Source organism: Dromaius novaehollandiae, chromosome 36 (genome assembly GCF_036370855.1).
Source record: "Dromaius novaehollandiae isolate bDroNov1 chromosome 36, bDroNov1.hap1, whole genome shotgun sequence".
Lineage (NCBI taxonomy): Eukaryota > Metazoa > Chordata > Aves > Casuariiformes > Dromaiidae > Dromaius > Dromaius novaehollandiae.
The window spans coordinates 844,129-856,724 of NC_088135.1; the positions used below are offsets into that span (position 1 = coordinate 844,129).

Below are 12,596 nucleotides of genomic sequence, written 5' to 3' on the forward strand. Positions count from 1 at the left end.
GCAGGGTGGCTCACTATGTGGCAGGGTGCCCCCCCCACCCCGCGGGCACCCAAACGGGTCCAGCCGCCGCCCCGCCCGGACGCCTGGGCCCCTCAGGGGTGGGGAGCCTTCCCGGACGCCTGGGCCCTGGGGCAGGATCGGCCGCGGGAACGTGCCCGGACGCCTGGGCCCTTTGGGCGGGGCAGCCAGAGCCCGACCGGACGCCTGGGCCCCCCTGGACGCCTGGGCCCCTCCCCGGACGCCTGGGCCCCTCCCAGCGATGGCGCAAGGAGCCGGCGGTTGGGGCTCGATGAAGCAATGGTGGGGGGGGAGGGAGCCGGCGCCCGGACGCCTGGGCCCTTTTCCCGGACACCTGGGCCCTTTCCTCGGACGCCTGGGCCCTTTTCCCGGACTCCTGGGCCCCTCCCCGGACACCTGGGCCCTTCCCTCGGACGCCTGGGCCCCTCTCCCGGACACCTGGGCCCCTTTTCCCGGACGCCTGGGCCCCTCTCCCGGACGCCTGGGCCCTTTTCCCGGACACCTGGGCCCCCCCGACCCCCCTCCCCTCCCCCAAAAAACACCTCAGCCCCGCCCAGGTCACGTGACTTTATTGCGGGGGGGGGGTGGGCGGTGCCTCCGGCGGGCGCCGCCCAATCAGGCGAGGGCGACCCGCACGCGGGGGAGGAGCTCGGCCAGGCGGGCGGCGGCCTCGGGGGCGGCGGCCAGCGGCGTCCCGGCCAATCCCAGGCGAGCCAGGCGGGGGCAGGCGGCCAACGGGGCAAGGGCGGGGGCGTGGCTTATGGCTGGGGTGGGCGGAGTCAAGGAGGCACCGGGGGAGGCTCCGCCCACTCCGCTCAGCCCCGCCCCCGCGCTGATAAGCCCCTCCCCCTCCCATTAGGCCCCTCCCCCACGCCATAAGCCCCGCCCATTGCCCACGGGGAGCCCCCAGGGTGTTAGCCCCGCCCCCTCCCACCAAGCCCCGCCCCCACGAGGGCCAGAGGCCATTGGCTCCGCCCCTTTAAGCCCCACCCCTCCCTCTGGGCCCCGCCCCCTTCCAGCCAGGCCCCGCCCAGGAGGCCCCAGCACCACCCCCGCCCCCAGGCCCCGCCCCCTCAGCCAGGCCCCGCCCCCGCCCGCCCCCAGGCCCCGCCCCCCGGATACGGTTGCCGTCCAGCAGCAGCTCCTCCAGGCGGGGGAGGGGCGGGAACCCGGCCAGGGTCGCGACCTCGTTGTGGGAGAGGTCCAGCACCTGGGGGGAGGGGCGGAGCCGGACGCCTGGGTCCCTCTCCGGGACGCCTGGGCCCTTTTCCCGGACGCCTGGGCCCCTCTCCCGGACGCCTGGGCACTTTTCCCGGACGCCTGGGCCCCTCCCCGGACGCCTGGGCCCCTTTTCCCGGACACCTGGGCCCCTCCCGGACGCCTGGGCCCCTTTCCCGGATACCTGGGCCCCTCTCCCGGACGCCTGGGCCCCTCCCGGACGCCTGGGCCCCTCTCCCGGACGCCTGGGCACTTTTCCCGGACGCCTGGGCCCCTCCCCGGACGCCTGGGCCCCTTTTCCCGGACACCTGGGCCCCTCCCAGACGCCTGGGCCCCTTTTCCCGGACACCTGGGCCCCTCCCCGGACGCCTGGGCCCCTTTCCCGGACGCCTGGGCCCCTTTCCGGGACGCCTGGGCCCCTTCCCGGACGCCTGGGCCCCTTTCCCGGACACCTGGGCCCCTTTCCCGGACGCCTGGGCCCCTCCCGGACGCCTGGGCCCTTTTCCCGGACGCCTGGGCCCCTCCCGGACGCCTGGGCCCCGCCTGCCACCTCACCCGCAGCCGCCGCAGCCCCCCCAGCGCCGGGGGGGGCCCCCGCAGCCGGTTCCCCCCCAGCTCCAGGGCCGCCGCCAGCGGCAGCCGCTCCAGCAGCGGCAGCGACGTCAGCTCCTGGGGGCGGGGCCACGTCCGGGGGGCGGGGCCAAGGCGAGGGGGCGGGGCCTCGCCGGGCCACGCCCCCTCAGAACCCCCCCCCCGGCAGCCCCGGCCCTTTAAACCCGCCCCTGGGGCCGCCTTAGGCCCTGCCCCCTCCCACAAGCCCCGCCCCTCCCACAAGCCCCGCCCCCAATGGCCTGGCCCAGAAGCCCCGCCCCAAATCTAGGCCCCGCCCCCGTCACCCAGCCCCGCCCCCATCTACCAAGCCCCACCCCCATCGGCCCAGCCCTTAAGCCCCGCCCCCTCCCCCAGGCCCCGCCCACCCCAGCAGCCCCCACCCCAAGCCCCTCCCCCACCAGCAAGCCCCGCCCCCACCCACTAGCCCCTCCCACCAGGCCTCCCTCACCCCCAAGCTCCGCCCACCCCCAGAAGCCATCGCAGAAGCCCCGCCCTCACCCGCAAGCCCCGCCCCCCAGGGGAAGCCCCTCCCCCAAGGCAGTCCCCACCCCCAGGGGAAGCCCCAGCTCCCGGGAAGCCCCGCCCCCAATAGAAGCCCCGCCCCCAGGGGAAGCCCCGCCCCCAAGCAGAAGCCCCTCCCCAGCAGAAGCCCCGCCCCCAGGGGAAGCCCCGCCCCCAAGCAGAAGCCCCTCCCCCAAGGCAGTCCCCACCCCCAGGGGAAGCCCCGGCCCCGGGGAAGCTCCACCCCCCGGGAAGCCCCGCCCCCCAGCAGAAGCCCCGCCCCCCCGAGAGGGGAAGCCCCGCCCCCTCACCCGCCCGGCGAGGCGGAGGCGGGGCCCGGCGGGGGGCGGGGCCTCGGCGCCCCCCTCCCCCTCCAGCCGCAGGATCCCGGCGGCGGCGGCCGCCCGCGAGCCCAGGTCCCGCACGAAGCCCCCCCGCAGCGGGTCCGCCTCCTGGGGGGGCGGGGCCTCGTCACCCAGGCCCCGCCCACCCCGCCAGGCCACGCCCACCCCCGCAGGCCACGCCCACAACCCCCCCGGGGCCGCCCTGCCGCCCTCCTGGCCCTTTAAACGCCCCCCAGGCCCCGCCCACAGCCGCCGGGCCCCGCCCCCCATGGAGGCCTGGCCTCCAACAGGCCCCGCCCACCAACAGGCCACGCCCCCAGGAGGCCCCGCCCACCAACAGGCCCCACCCACGTGGCTTCCCCACCCCCCAAGGAGGCCCTGCCCATCAAGAGCCCCTGCCCGCAAGTAGGCCCCGCCCACCAACAGGCTCCTCCCCCCAAGGGAGCCCCGCCCCAACAGGCTCCGCCCACCAACAAGCCTCGCCCCCCAGGAAGCCCCACCCCTTAGGCTCCACCCACCCCGCCCACCAAGAGGCCCCGCCCACCAGGAGGCCCCGCCCCCAGGAAGCCCCACCCATCAATAAGCACCACCCCCGGGAAGCCCCGCCCACCACGAGGCCCCACCCCACCCCGCTCCCCTGAGCCCCCAGCCAGGTAGCCCCGCCCACTCCCACAGGCCACACCCCCTCCCCAGTGGCCCCGCCCCCTCCCGCAAGCCCCGCCCCCTCCCTCCACCCCCCCCCCCTTGGAGCCACCAGCCCTCCCCAGGGCCCCTCCAGGCCCCGCCCACCCACCTAAGCCCCGCCCCCGGGGTTAGCCCCGCCCCCGGGGTTAGCCCCGCCCCCAGCCGAGGCCCCGCCCCCCGAGGCGAGGCCCCGCCCCCACCAGCAGGGCCCGGAGGCAGCGCAGGGCTTCGGCCTCGTGCGACGCCGGGTCCAGGCAGCAGAGCAGCAGCGCCAGCGTCAGCAGCGGCCCTGGGGGGGGGGGGGGGGGAGAGAGGGGCCCAGGCGTCCGGGTGAGGGGCCCAGGCGTCCGGGAGGGGCCCAGGCGTCCGGGCAAAGGGCCCAGGCGTCCGGGCCGGGAGGGGCCCAGGCGTCCGGGCCGACCCACCCCGGCTCCGCGGCTCCAGCTCCAGCAGCTCCCGACACGTCTCCACCTGCTCCTGCAGCACCGCCGGGTCGGCCCCGCCCATTTCCGGCCTAAAGGGGGGCGGGGCTTGGCCTCAGGGGGCGGGGCTTGGCCTCAGGGGCGGGGCTAAGACCTGGGGGCGGGGCTAAGACCTGGGGGCGGAGCCTTGGCCCTGTCAGGGGGGTGAGACCCAACCTGGCTTAACCCGGGGGGGTGGAGCCAAAGGAGGGGGCGTGGCTTAACCAGAAGGGGGCGTGGCTTCTCCATGGGGGCGTGGCTTGGCGAAGGGGGCGTGGTCTCTGCGCTGGGGGCGGGGCTTGGGGGGGGCCCCAGGAGCCTGTGGTGCCCCCAGCAAGGGGCAGAGCCAGGCCGGTGGAGGGGGCGGGGCTTGGGTTTGGGGGCGGGGCTTGGCGCTGGGGGGCGTGGCCTGCCTTAAAGGGGGCACGGCCGTGCTGGGGGGGGCCTTAAAGGGGCAATGCTAGTGGGACCCGTTGGTGGTCATAAGGGGCAGGGCTTGGTGATGGGGCGGGGCTTGTCGGGGAGGGGGCGTGGCTTGTCAGGGAGGGGGCGTGGCTTGTCAGGGAGGGGGCGTGGCTTACCAGAAGAGCTCCCGCGCCGTCACGGGCTCCCGGCTCCAGGATTCATTGCTGCCTGCGTGGGGGCGGGGCAGGGGGGCGGAGTTTGAGGGCGTGGGCGGGGCTTTCCGGGGGGGCGGGGCCTGGCGCAGGGGGGCGGGGCCACTCACCGGGCTCCAGCAGGAGGTCGCGGTGGGCGGGGCCGGGCCGCCAGGTCACCCGGAGGAGGCGGCACCCGGGCCCGGGCGGCTCCAGGGCGGCCGGCGGCAGGTCGCAGAGCTCCGGGCGCCGTCAAGGAAGGCGGGCGGGAAGGGGCCCAGGCGTCCGGGCAGCGCCCCCCACCCCCCCCACCCCCGTCCCAGGGGGCCCAGGCGTCCGGGGAGCCCCCCTATCCACCCATGTCCCCCATCCCACAGGGCCCAGGCGTCCGGGAAAGGGGCCCAGGCGTCCGGGGAGCCCCCCCACCCCCCCATGTCCCCCATCCCACAGGCCCAGGCGTCCGGGAAAGGGGCCCAGGCGTCCGGGGAGCGCACCCCACCCCCCCCACCCCCATCCCAGGGGGCCCAGGCGTCCGGGGAGCCCCCCTACCCGCCCATGTCCCCCATCCCACAGGGCCCAGGCGTCCGGGAAAGGGGCCCAGGCGTCCGGGGAGCCTCCCTACCCCCCCCATGTCCCCCATCCCACAGGGCCCAGGCGTCCGGGAATGGGCCCAGGCATCCGGGAAAAGGGGCCCAGGCATCCGGGAAAGGGGCCCAGGCGTCCGGGAAAGGGGCCCAGGCGTCCGGGAAAGGGGGCCCAGGCGTCCAGGGACACCTCAACTGCCACCTCCCCCATCCCAGGGGGCCCAGGCGTCCGGGAAAAGGGGCCCAGGTGTCTGGGGAGGGGCCCAGGCGTCCGGGAAAAGGGGCCCAGGCGTCCGGGGCGGATACCCAGACGTGGCCGGGCCGGTGCCTCCCCTCGGCCGAGCGCCAGGTCACGTCAACGGGAGCCTCGTCCACCGTCAGCTCCAGCTCGCCGCCGCCCTCGGCGACCTGCAAGGGGCCCAGGCGTCCGGGAGAGGGGCCCAGGCGTCCGGGAAAGGGGCCCAGGCGTCCAGGACAGGGGCCCAGGCGTCCGGGCGACTCACCATGACGGGCCGGGAGAAGGTGGCCGCCAGCGTCGCGTCCTCGCGGTCGGCGTAGAGGCAGATGATGGCGGGCGGCAGGCGGCCTGCGGCGGAGAAGGGGCCCAGGCGTCCGGGTGAGGGGCCCAGGCGTCCCGGAAAGGGGCCCAGGCGTCCGGGAAAGGGGCCCAGGCGTCCGGGAAAGGGGCCCAGGCGTCCGGGCTTACCGCGCGACAGCAGGCAGCGCAGATAGACCCAGGCGCTCTGGTCGTTGGGGTCGGTGAAGACGGCGTTGTGCACCAGCTCCAGCTCTGCGCGGGGAGAAGGGGCCCAGGCGTCCGGGTGAGGGGCCCAGGAGTCCGGGAAAGGGGCCCAGGTGTCCCCAGAGGAGTCCAGGGGTGCAGAGAAAGGGCCCAGGCGTCCGGGAGAGGGGCCCAGGCGTCCGGGAGAGGGGCCCGAATGTCCAGGAAGGGGCCCAGGTGTCCAGGGAAAGGGGCCCAGGCGTCCCCAGAGCAACCCAAGTGTCCAGGAAGGGGCCCAGGCGTCCCCAGAAGGGGCCCAGGTGTCCCGGAGAGGGGCCCAGGCGTCCCCAGAGGGACCCAGGTGCCCAGGAAGGGGCCCAGGAGTCCGGGAGAAGGGCCCAGGCGTCCGGGAGAAGGGCCCAGGTGTCCCCAGAGGGACCCAGGTGCCCAGGAAGGGGCCCAGGAGTCCGGGAAAGGGGCCCAGGCGTCCGGGAGAAGGGCCCAGGCGTCCCCAGAGGGACCCAGGTGCCCAGGAAGGGGCCCAGGAGTCCGGGAGAAGGGCCCAGGCGTCCGGGAAAGGGGCCCAGGCGTCCCCAGAGCAACCCAGGAGTGCGGGAAAGGGGCCCAGGCATCCAGAGAAGGGGCCCAGGCGTCCCGGGAAAGGGGCCCAGGCGTCCGGGGGCATGTCGCTCACCCTGGCGCAGCTGGGCGGGGGGCAGGCCGCCCCCCCCGCGGGGCCCAGGCGTCCGGGCGGCGGCCAGCAGCGCCCCGCGGTGGTGCCAGGCCGAGAAGTTGGAGAAGTCGCGGGCCAGCAGCTCCCCGGCGAAGGCCAGCTCGGCCCCCGCCCCCGCCGGCCCCGCCACCGCCCGCCGGTGCTCCCACGCGTGGACTGCGACCCCCCCAGCAAAAACCAGTTAAAAACCAGTAAAAACCAGTACAAACCAGTACAAACCAGTATAAACCAGTACAAACCAGTATGGACCAGTACAGGCCCCTACAGGCCACTAGAAGGCCTCTATGGACCTGTTATCCCCCTACCGGTATGGCCCAAGGTCTCTAAAGCCTCTCCCAGTATGGCCCAGTATCCCCAGAGACCCTCCCAGTATGGCGCGGTATGGCCCAGTGAACCCAGACCCCCTCCCAGTATAAACCAGTATAAACCAGTATCTCCCAGTTCCACCCAAGCTGCCCTCCAAGCCCCCCAACCCCCTTCAAACCTCCCCGAAAACTCCCCAAACCCACTCCCAACCCCCCAGCCCCCCTCCCAGTATAAACCAGTATAAACCAGTACCTCCCCGTTCCCCCAAAACCCCTTTGAACCCCCTCCAAGCCCCCAAAACCTCCCTGAAACCCCCCAAACCCTTCCCAAACCCCCTCCCAACCCCCCAGGCGCCCTCCCAACACCTCCCAGTATAAACCAGTATAAACCAGTGTAAACCAGTATAAACCAGTACCCCCCAAATCGCTAAAACCTCCCTCCAAGCCACCCCAAACCCCCCAAAACCTCCCCAAAACCTCCCGAAATCCCCCCAAAACCTGCCTGAACCCCCTTCCAACCCCCCAACCCCCCTCCCAGTATAAACCAGTATAAACCAGTATAAACCAGTACCCCCCAAACCGCTAAAACCTCCCTCCAAGCCACCCCAACCCCCCCAAAACCTCCCGAAATCCCCCCAAAACCTGCCTGAACCCCCTTCCAAACCCCCAACCCCCCTCCCAGTATAAACCAGTACAAACCAGTACCCCCCAAATCGCTAAAACCTCCCTCCAAGCCACCCCAAACCCCCCAAAACCTCCCCAAAACCTCCCGAAATCCCCCCAAAACCTCCCCGAACCCCCTCCCAACCCCCTAAGCCCCCTCCCAGTATAAACCAGTATAAACCAGTACCCCCCAAATCGCTAAAACCTCCCTCCAAGCCACCCCAAACCCCCCAAAACCTCCCCAAAAACCTCCCGAAACCCCCCCAAAACCCCCCCGAAGCCCCCCAACCCCCCTCCCAGTATAAACCAGTATAAACCAGTACCCCCCAAATCGCTAAAACCTCCCTCCAAGCCCCCCCAAACCCCCCAAAACCTCCCGATATCCCCCCAAAACCCCCCCGAAGCCCCCCAACCGCCCTCCCAGTACAACCCAGTACAAACCAGTACGCACAGTTGCGGGGGTCGGCGGCGAGGAGGCGGGCGCAGAGGGCCCCCTCGGCCCCCCCGGCGCCGCCCCCCCGGCGCAGCACCCAGGCGCGGTGGTGCCAGGCGCCGTACGACTTGGGGTTGACGCCCAGGCAGCCCCCGGCCAGCGCCAGCTCCGCCGCCGCCCTGCCGGGCCCCGGGCCCCTATAGCGCCCCTATAGCCACCCCCGGCGGGGACCCCGGGGGGGCCCTGGGGGGGTCCCTCCGCCCCCCAAGTGCCCCCCGGACCCCCCCGTCCACCCCACATGTCCCTCAGCCCTATAGAAGGCCTGTGAGACCCTATAGAGACTCTATAGAGACCCTATAGAGACCCTATAGAAAGCCTGTGGGAGCTTATAGGGAGCTTATATAGACCCTATGGGGGCCCCTCCGCCCCCCAAGTGCCCCCCAAGTGCCCCCCAGACCCCCCTGTCCACCCTTGATCCCATACAGAGTCTCTGGGAACCTATAGAGACCCTATAGAGACCCTATAGAAGGTCTGTGGGACCCTATAGAGACCTTAAAGAGGCCCTACAAGGACTCTGTGGGGGCCCCTCCAGCCCCCCAAGTGCCCCCCGGACCCCCCCGTCCACCCCCCATGTCCCTTGGCCCTATAGAAGGCCTGTGGGACCCTATACAGACCCTACAGAGACCCTATAGAAACCCTATAGAAGGCCTGTGGGAGCTTATAGACAACTTATAGAGACCCTAGAGGGGCCCCTCCAGCCCCCCAAGTGCCCCCCAGACCCCCCCGTCCACCCTTGACCCCATACAGAGTCTCTGGGAACCTATAGAGGCCCTATAGAGACCCTATAGAAGGCCTGTGGGAGCTTATAGGGAGCTTATATAGACTCTATGGGGGCCCCTCCAGCCCCCCAAGTGGCCCCCGGATCCCCCCGTCCACCCCCCATGTCCCTCGGCCCTATAGAGAGCCTCTGGGAGCCTACAGAGACCCCCCATAACCCCCACAGGAACCCTATGGATCTCTATAGCAACTCTCCAGGCTCCTATAGAGCCTCTATGGGTGCTTTTATAGGGGCCCCCCAGCAACATTGACCCCCCACTGCCCTCCCCAGGGCCCACGACTGCCCCCTGCCCCCCCTTAGAGCCCCCATAGGGACCCCAAAGACCCTCCTATAGGGGCCTCCCACCCTCGTAGGTCCCCCAGGGCCCTCCCCCAGCACCCACAGCTGCCCCCTGCCCCCCCTATAGCCCCCATAGGGACCCGAGACCCCCCCAGGGTGCCACAGGGGGACACTATAGGTTCCAGAGGTGGGTCTATAGGCGCCGGGGGGGGCTATAGGTGCCAGAGGTCAGTCTATAGGTGCCAGGGGTGGGTCTATAGGTGCCGGGGGTGGGTCTATAGGGTGCTGGGGGGGTCTGTAAGCACCAGGGGCAGCTCTATAGGCACCAGGGTTGGGTCTATAGGTGCCAGAGATGGGTCTATAGGTGCCGGGGACGGGTCTACAGGCACTGGAGCAGGTCTATAAGTACCAGAAGCGGCTCTATAGGTGCCAGGGGTGGTCTATAGGTGCCAGGGGCCAGTCCATAGGTGCTGGGAGTGGTTCTATAGGTGCCAGGGGTGGGCCTATAGGCACTTGGGCAGGTCTATAAGTACCGGGGGGGGTCTATAGGTGCCGGGGGGGGTCTGTGGGCCCCGGGGGGGGTCCATAGGTGCCGGGGGGGGTCCCTATAGGTGCCGTGTCCATACGTACCAGCCGGGGGGGGGCGCGGGGCCCAGCCCCTTGCGCCGCACGTTCCATAGGGTGCCCCCGCCCTGGGGGGCTACGGGTGTTGGGGGGGTGTCTATGGGTCCCAGGGGGGTCCATAGGGGCTGGGGGAGATATATAGGTGCTAGGAGTGGGTCTATAGGCACTGGGGAAAGCTCCATACGTGCCGGGGTGGGTCTATAGGCACTGGGGGAGGCCTATAAGTGTCAGAGGAAGATCTATAGGCACCAGGGAGAGATCTATAGGCACCACAGATGGTTCTATAGGTGCCAGGGGTGGGTCTATAAGGTGCTGGGGGGGTCTGTAAGCACCAGGGGCCGCTCTATAGGCACCAGGGTTGGGTCTATAGGTGCCAGAGATGGGTCTATAGGTGCCGGGGACGGGTCTACAGGCACTGGAGCAGGTCTATAAGTACCAGAAGCGGCTCTATAGGTGCCAGGGGCGGGTCTATATGTGCCGGGGGGGGGTCTGTGGGCCCCGGGGGGGGTCCATAGGTGCCGGGGGGGGTCCCTATAGGTGCCGTGTCCATACGTACCAGCCGGGGGGGGGCGCGGGGCCCAGCCCCTCGCGCCGCACGTTCCATAGGGTGCCCACGTCCGGGTTGGCCGCCAGCACCGCCGCCGCCAGCCCCAGCGCCTCCGCGTCCAGCTGCCCCCGGCGCCGCTGCGGGGGGGGGGGCGGGGTCAGGGGGCGGGGCTAGCCGAGGGGGCGGGGCCATGGGGGCAGGGGGCGGGGCCATGGGGGCAGGGGGCGGGGCCATGGGGGCAGCACTGGGGTCAGTGCTGGGGATGGAGGTGCTGCCGGGGGGGGCGTGGCCACCTCCAGGGGGCGTGGCCAGCATGAGGGGCGTGGCCAGAGCCGGGGGCGTGGCCAGCGCCAGGGGGCGGGGCCTTGGGGGGATGCAGTGGCAGCACTGGGGTCAGTGCTGGGGATGGAGGTGCTGCCGGGGGGGCGTGGCCACCTCCAGGGGGCGTGGCCAGCACGAGGGGCGGGGCCAGAGCCGGGGGCGGGGCCAGCGCCAGGGGGCGGGGCCAAAGGGGGTGCAGGGGCAGCACTGGGGTCATTACCGGGGATGGAGGTGCTGCCAGGGGGCGGGGTCACATCCGGGGGGCGTGGCCACCTCCAGGGGGCGTGGCCAGCATGAGGGAGCGGAGCCAGAGCCGGGGGCGGGGCCAGCACCAGGGGGCGGGGCCAAAGGGGGCACAGGGGCAGCACTGGGGTCAGTGCTGGGGATGGAGGCGCTGCCAGGGGGCGGAGCCAGAGCACAGGGGGCGTGGCCAGAGCACAGGGGGCGTGGCCAGAGCACAGGGGGCGTGGCCAAAGGGGGCACAGGGGCAGCACTGGGGTCAGCGCCAGGGCCAGAGGCACTGCCAGGGGGGCGGGGCCACCGCAGGGGGTGGAGCTTCCCAAGGGGGCGTGGCCAAGGCGCCGGGGGGCGGGGCCTGCCCACCTTCTCGAAGATGGTGGCCATGGCGGTGCGGTAGAGGCGGAGCTTCTCCTCCCGCTCCCGGCGGCGGGCGGCGGCCTGCGCCTCCGAGGGGCGGAGCTTGAGGCGCCCGTGCTGCAAGGCATCGTGGGATAGCGGGGGGGGGTCCCTGGGCAGCCCCGGGGCATCGTGGGATACTGGGGGTCCTGGGGTGGTCCCAGGGGCATTGTGGGATACTGGGGGGGGGGGTCCCTGGGCAGCCCCAGGGCATCGTGGGATAATGAGGGTCCCAGGGGGGGTCCCAGGGGCCTGGGGCATTGTGGGATACTGGGGGGTCCTGGGGGGGTCCCAGGGGCATCATGGGATACTGGGGGTCCCTGGGGGGGGGTCCCAGGGGGCCTGGGGCATTGTGGGATACTGGGGGGTCCCTGGGGAGTCCCAGGGGCATCATGGGATACTGGGGGCCCTGGGGGGGTCCCAGGGGGCCTGGGGCATTGTGGGATACTGGGGGGTCCTGGGGGGGTCCCAGGGGCATCATGGGATACTGGGGGTCCCTGGGGGGGGGTCCCAGGGGGCCTGGGGCATTGTGGGATACTGGGGGAGTCCCTGGGCAGCCCCAGGGCATCATGGGATAATGGGGGTCCCAGGGGGGGTCCCAGGGGGCATCCTGGGATACTTGGCAGGGGGGCCCCACTGGGCAGCCCCAGGGCATCATGGGATACTAGGGGGGTCACTGGGCAGCCCCAGGGCATCATGGGATACTGGGGGTCCTGGGGGGTCCCAGGGGGCCTGGGGCATTGTGGGATAGCAGGGGGGTCCCTGGGCAGCCCCAGGGCATCATGGGATACTGGGGGTCCTGGGGGGGCACAGGGGGCATCCTGGGATACAGGGGGGTCCCTGGGCAGCCCCAGGGCATCATGGGATACTGGGGGTCCCTGGGGGGGTCCCAGGGGACCTGGGGCATTGTGGGATACTGGAGGGGTCCCTGGGCAGCCCCAGGGCATCATGGGATACTGGGGGTCATTGTGGGATACTGGGGGTCACCAGGGAGGTCCCAAAAGTCCCAGGGCATCATGGGACAGTGGTGGTCCTGGGGGGGGGGAGGGGAACGGCGCCTGCCCCGGGGGATTGTGGGCCCGTGGGGGTCTCACCATGGCGGCTCGCCGGGGGGGTCCGGCACCTGCGGGAAGCAGAGAATGAGCGGGCCCAGGCGTCCGGGCCGCGCCAGGAGGGGCCCAGGCGTCCGGGGAGCGAGTCAAGCGGAGACCATAGAGAGAACGGTCCTCCCGCAGGCCCAGAGCGGCCCCGTTACCCCGCGCACTTCCGCGTTTAAAAACGAGCGGAGAGAAATAACGGCGCTTACCGGAGCCGCACACCTGAGTCCCCTGAGGGGCGGGGCGGCGCGGGGGATGATGGGATAGAGGCGGGGCCCGAGGGAGGGCGAGGCGCGGGCCACGTCGGGATACACCGAGGCGCCCTACGGAAGCCGCCGCGGGCCGCAAGGCTTTTTTCCCGCCTCTTCAGCCCGCCGCGCG

The 12,596-nt window shown here is 72.0% G+C and overlaps 1 protein-coding gene across 1 annotated transcript; it reads right to left on the minus strand.

Moving 5' to 3' along the window:
• Positions 1-570: 570 nt before the first annotated feature.
• Positions 571-12,580, minus strand: RABGGTA (Rab geranylgeranyltransferase subunit alpha). Its single transcript, XM_064503340.1, has 17 exons — positions 12,425-12,580; positions 12,213-12,241; positions 11,086-11,196; positions 10,171-10,298; positions 7,892-8,052; positions 6,434-6,628; positions 5,725-5,808; positions 5,522-5,604; positions 5,325-5,426; positions 4,566-4,674; positions 4,420-4,471; positions 3,803-3,891; positions 3,578-3,666; positions 2,661-2,801; positions 1,792-1,905; positions 1,141-1,228; positions 571-782 (listed from the first exon to the last, which is right to left on the minus strand). Exons 2-17 carry the CDS (start codon positions 12,213-12,215, stop codon positions 634-636), a joined length of 1,698 nt encoding a protein of 565 aa, XP_064359410.1. The 5' UTR covers positions 12,216-12,241; positions 12,425-12,580; the 3' UTR covers positions 571-633.
• Positions 12,581-12,596: the final 16 nt, after the last annotated feature.

Bases quoted from the DNA above. Each gene is read 5' to 3' on its own strand.
- RABGGTA (XM_064503340.1), bottom strand. The intron at 5,427-5,521 runs GTGAGTCGCCCG...GGCCCCTTGCAG, and splicing joins CCTTCTCCCGGCCCGTCATG to GTCGCCGAGGGCGGCGGCGA. The intron at 3,667-3,802 runs GTGGGTCGGCCC...CCCCCCCCCCAG, and splicing joins GCTGGAGCCGCGGAGCCGGG to GGCCGCTGCTGACGCTGGCG.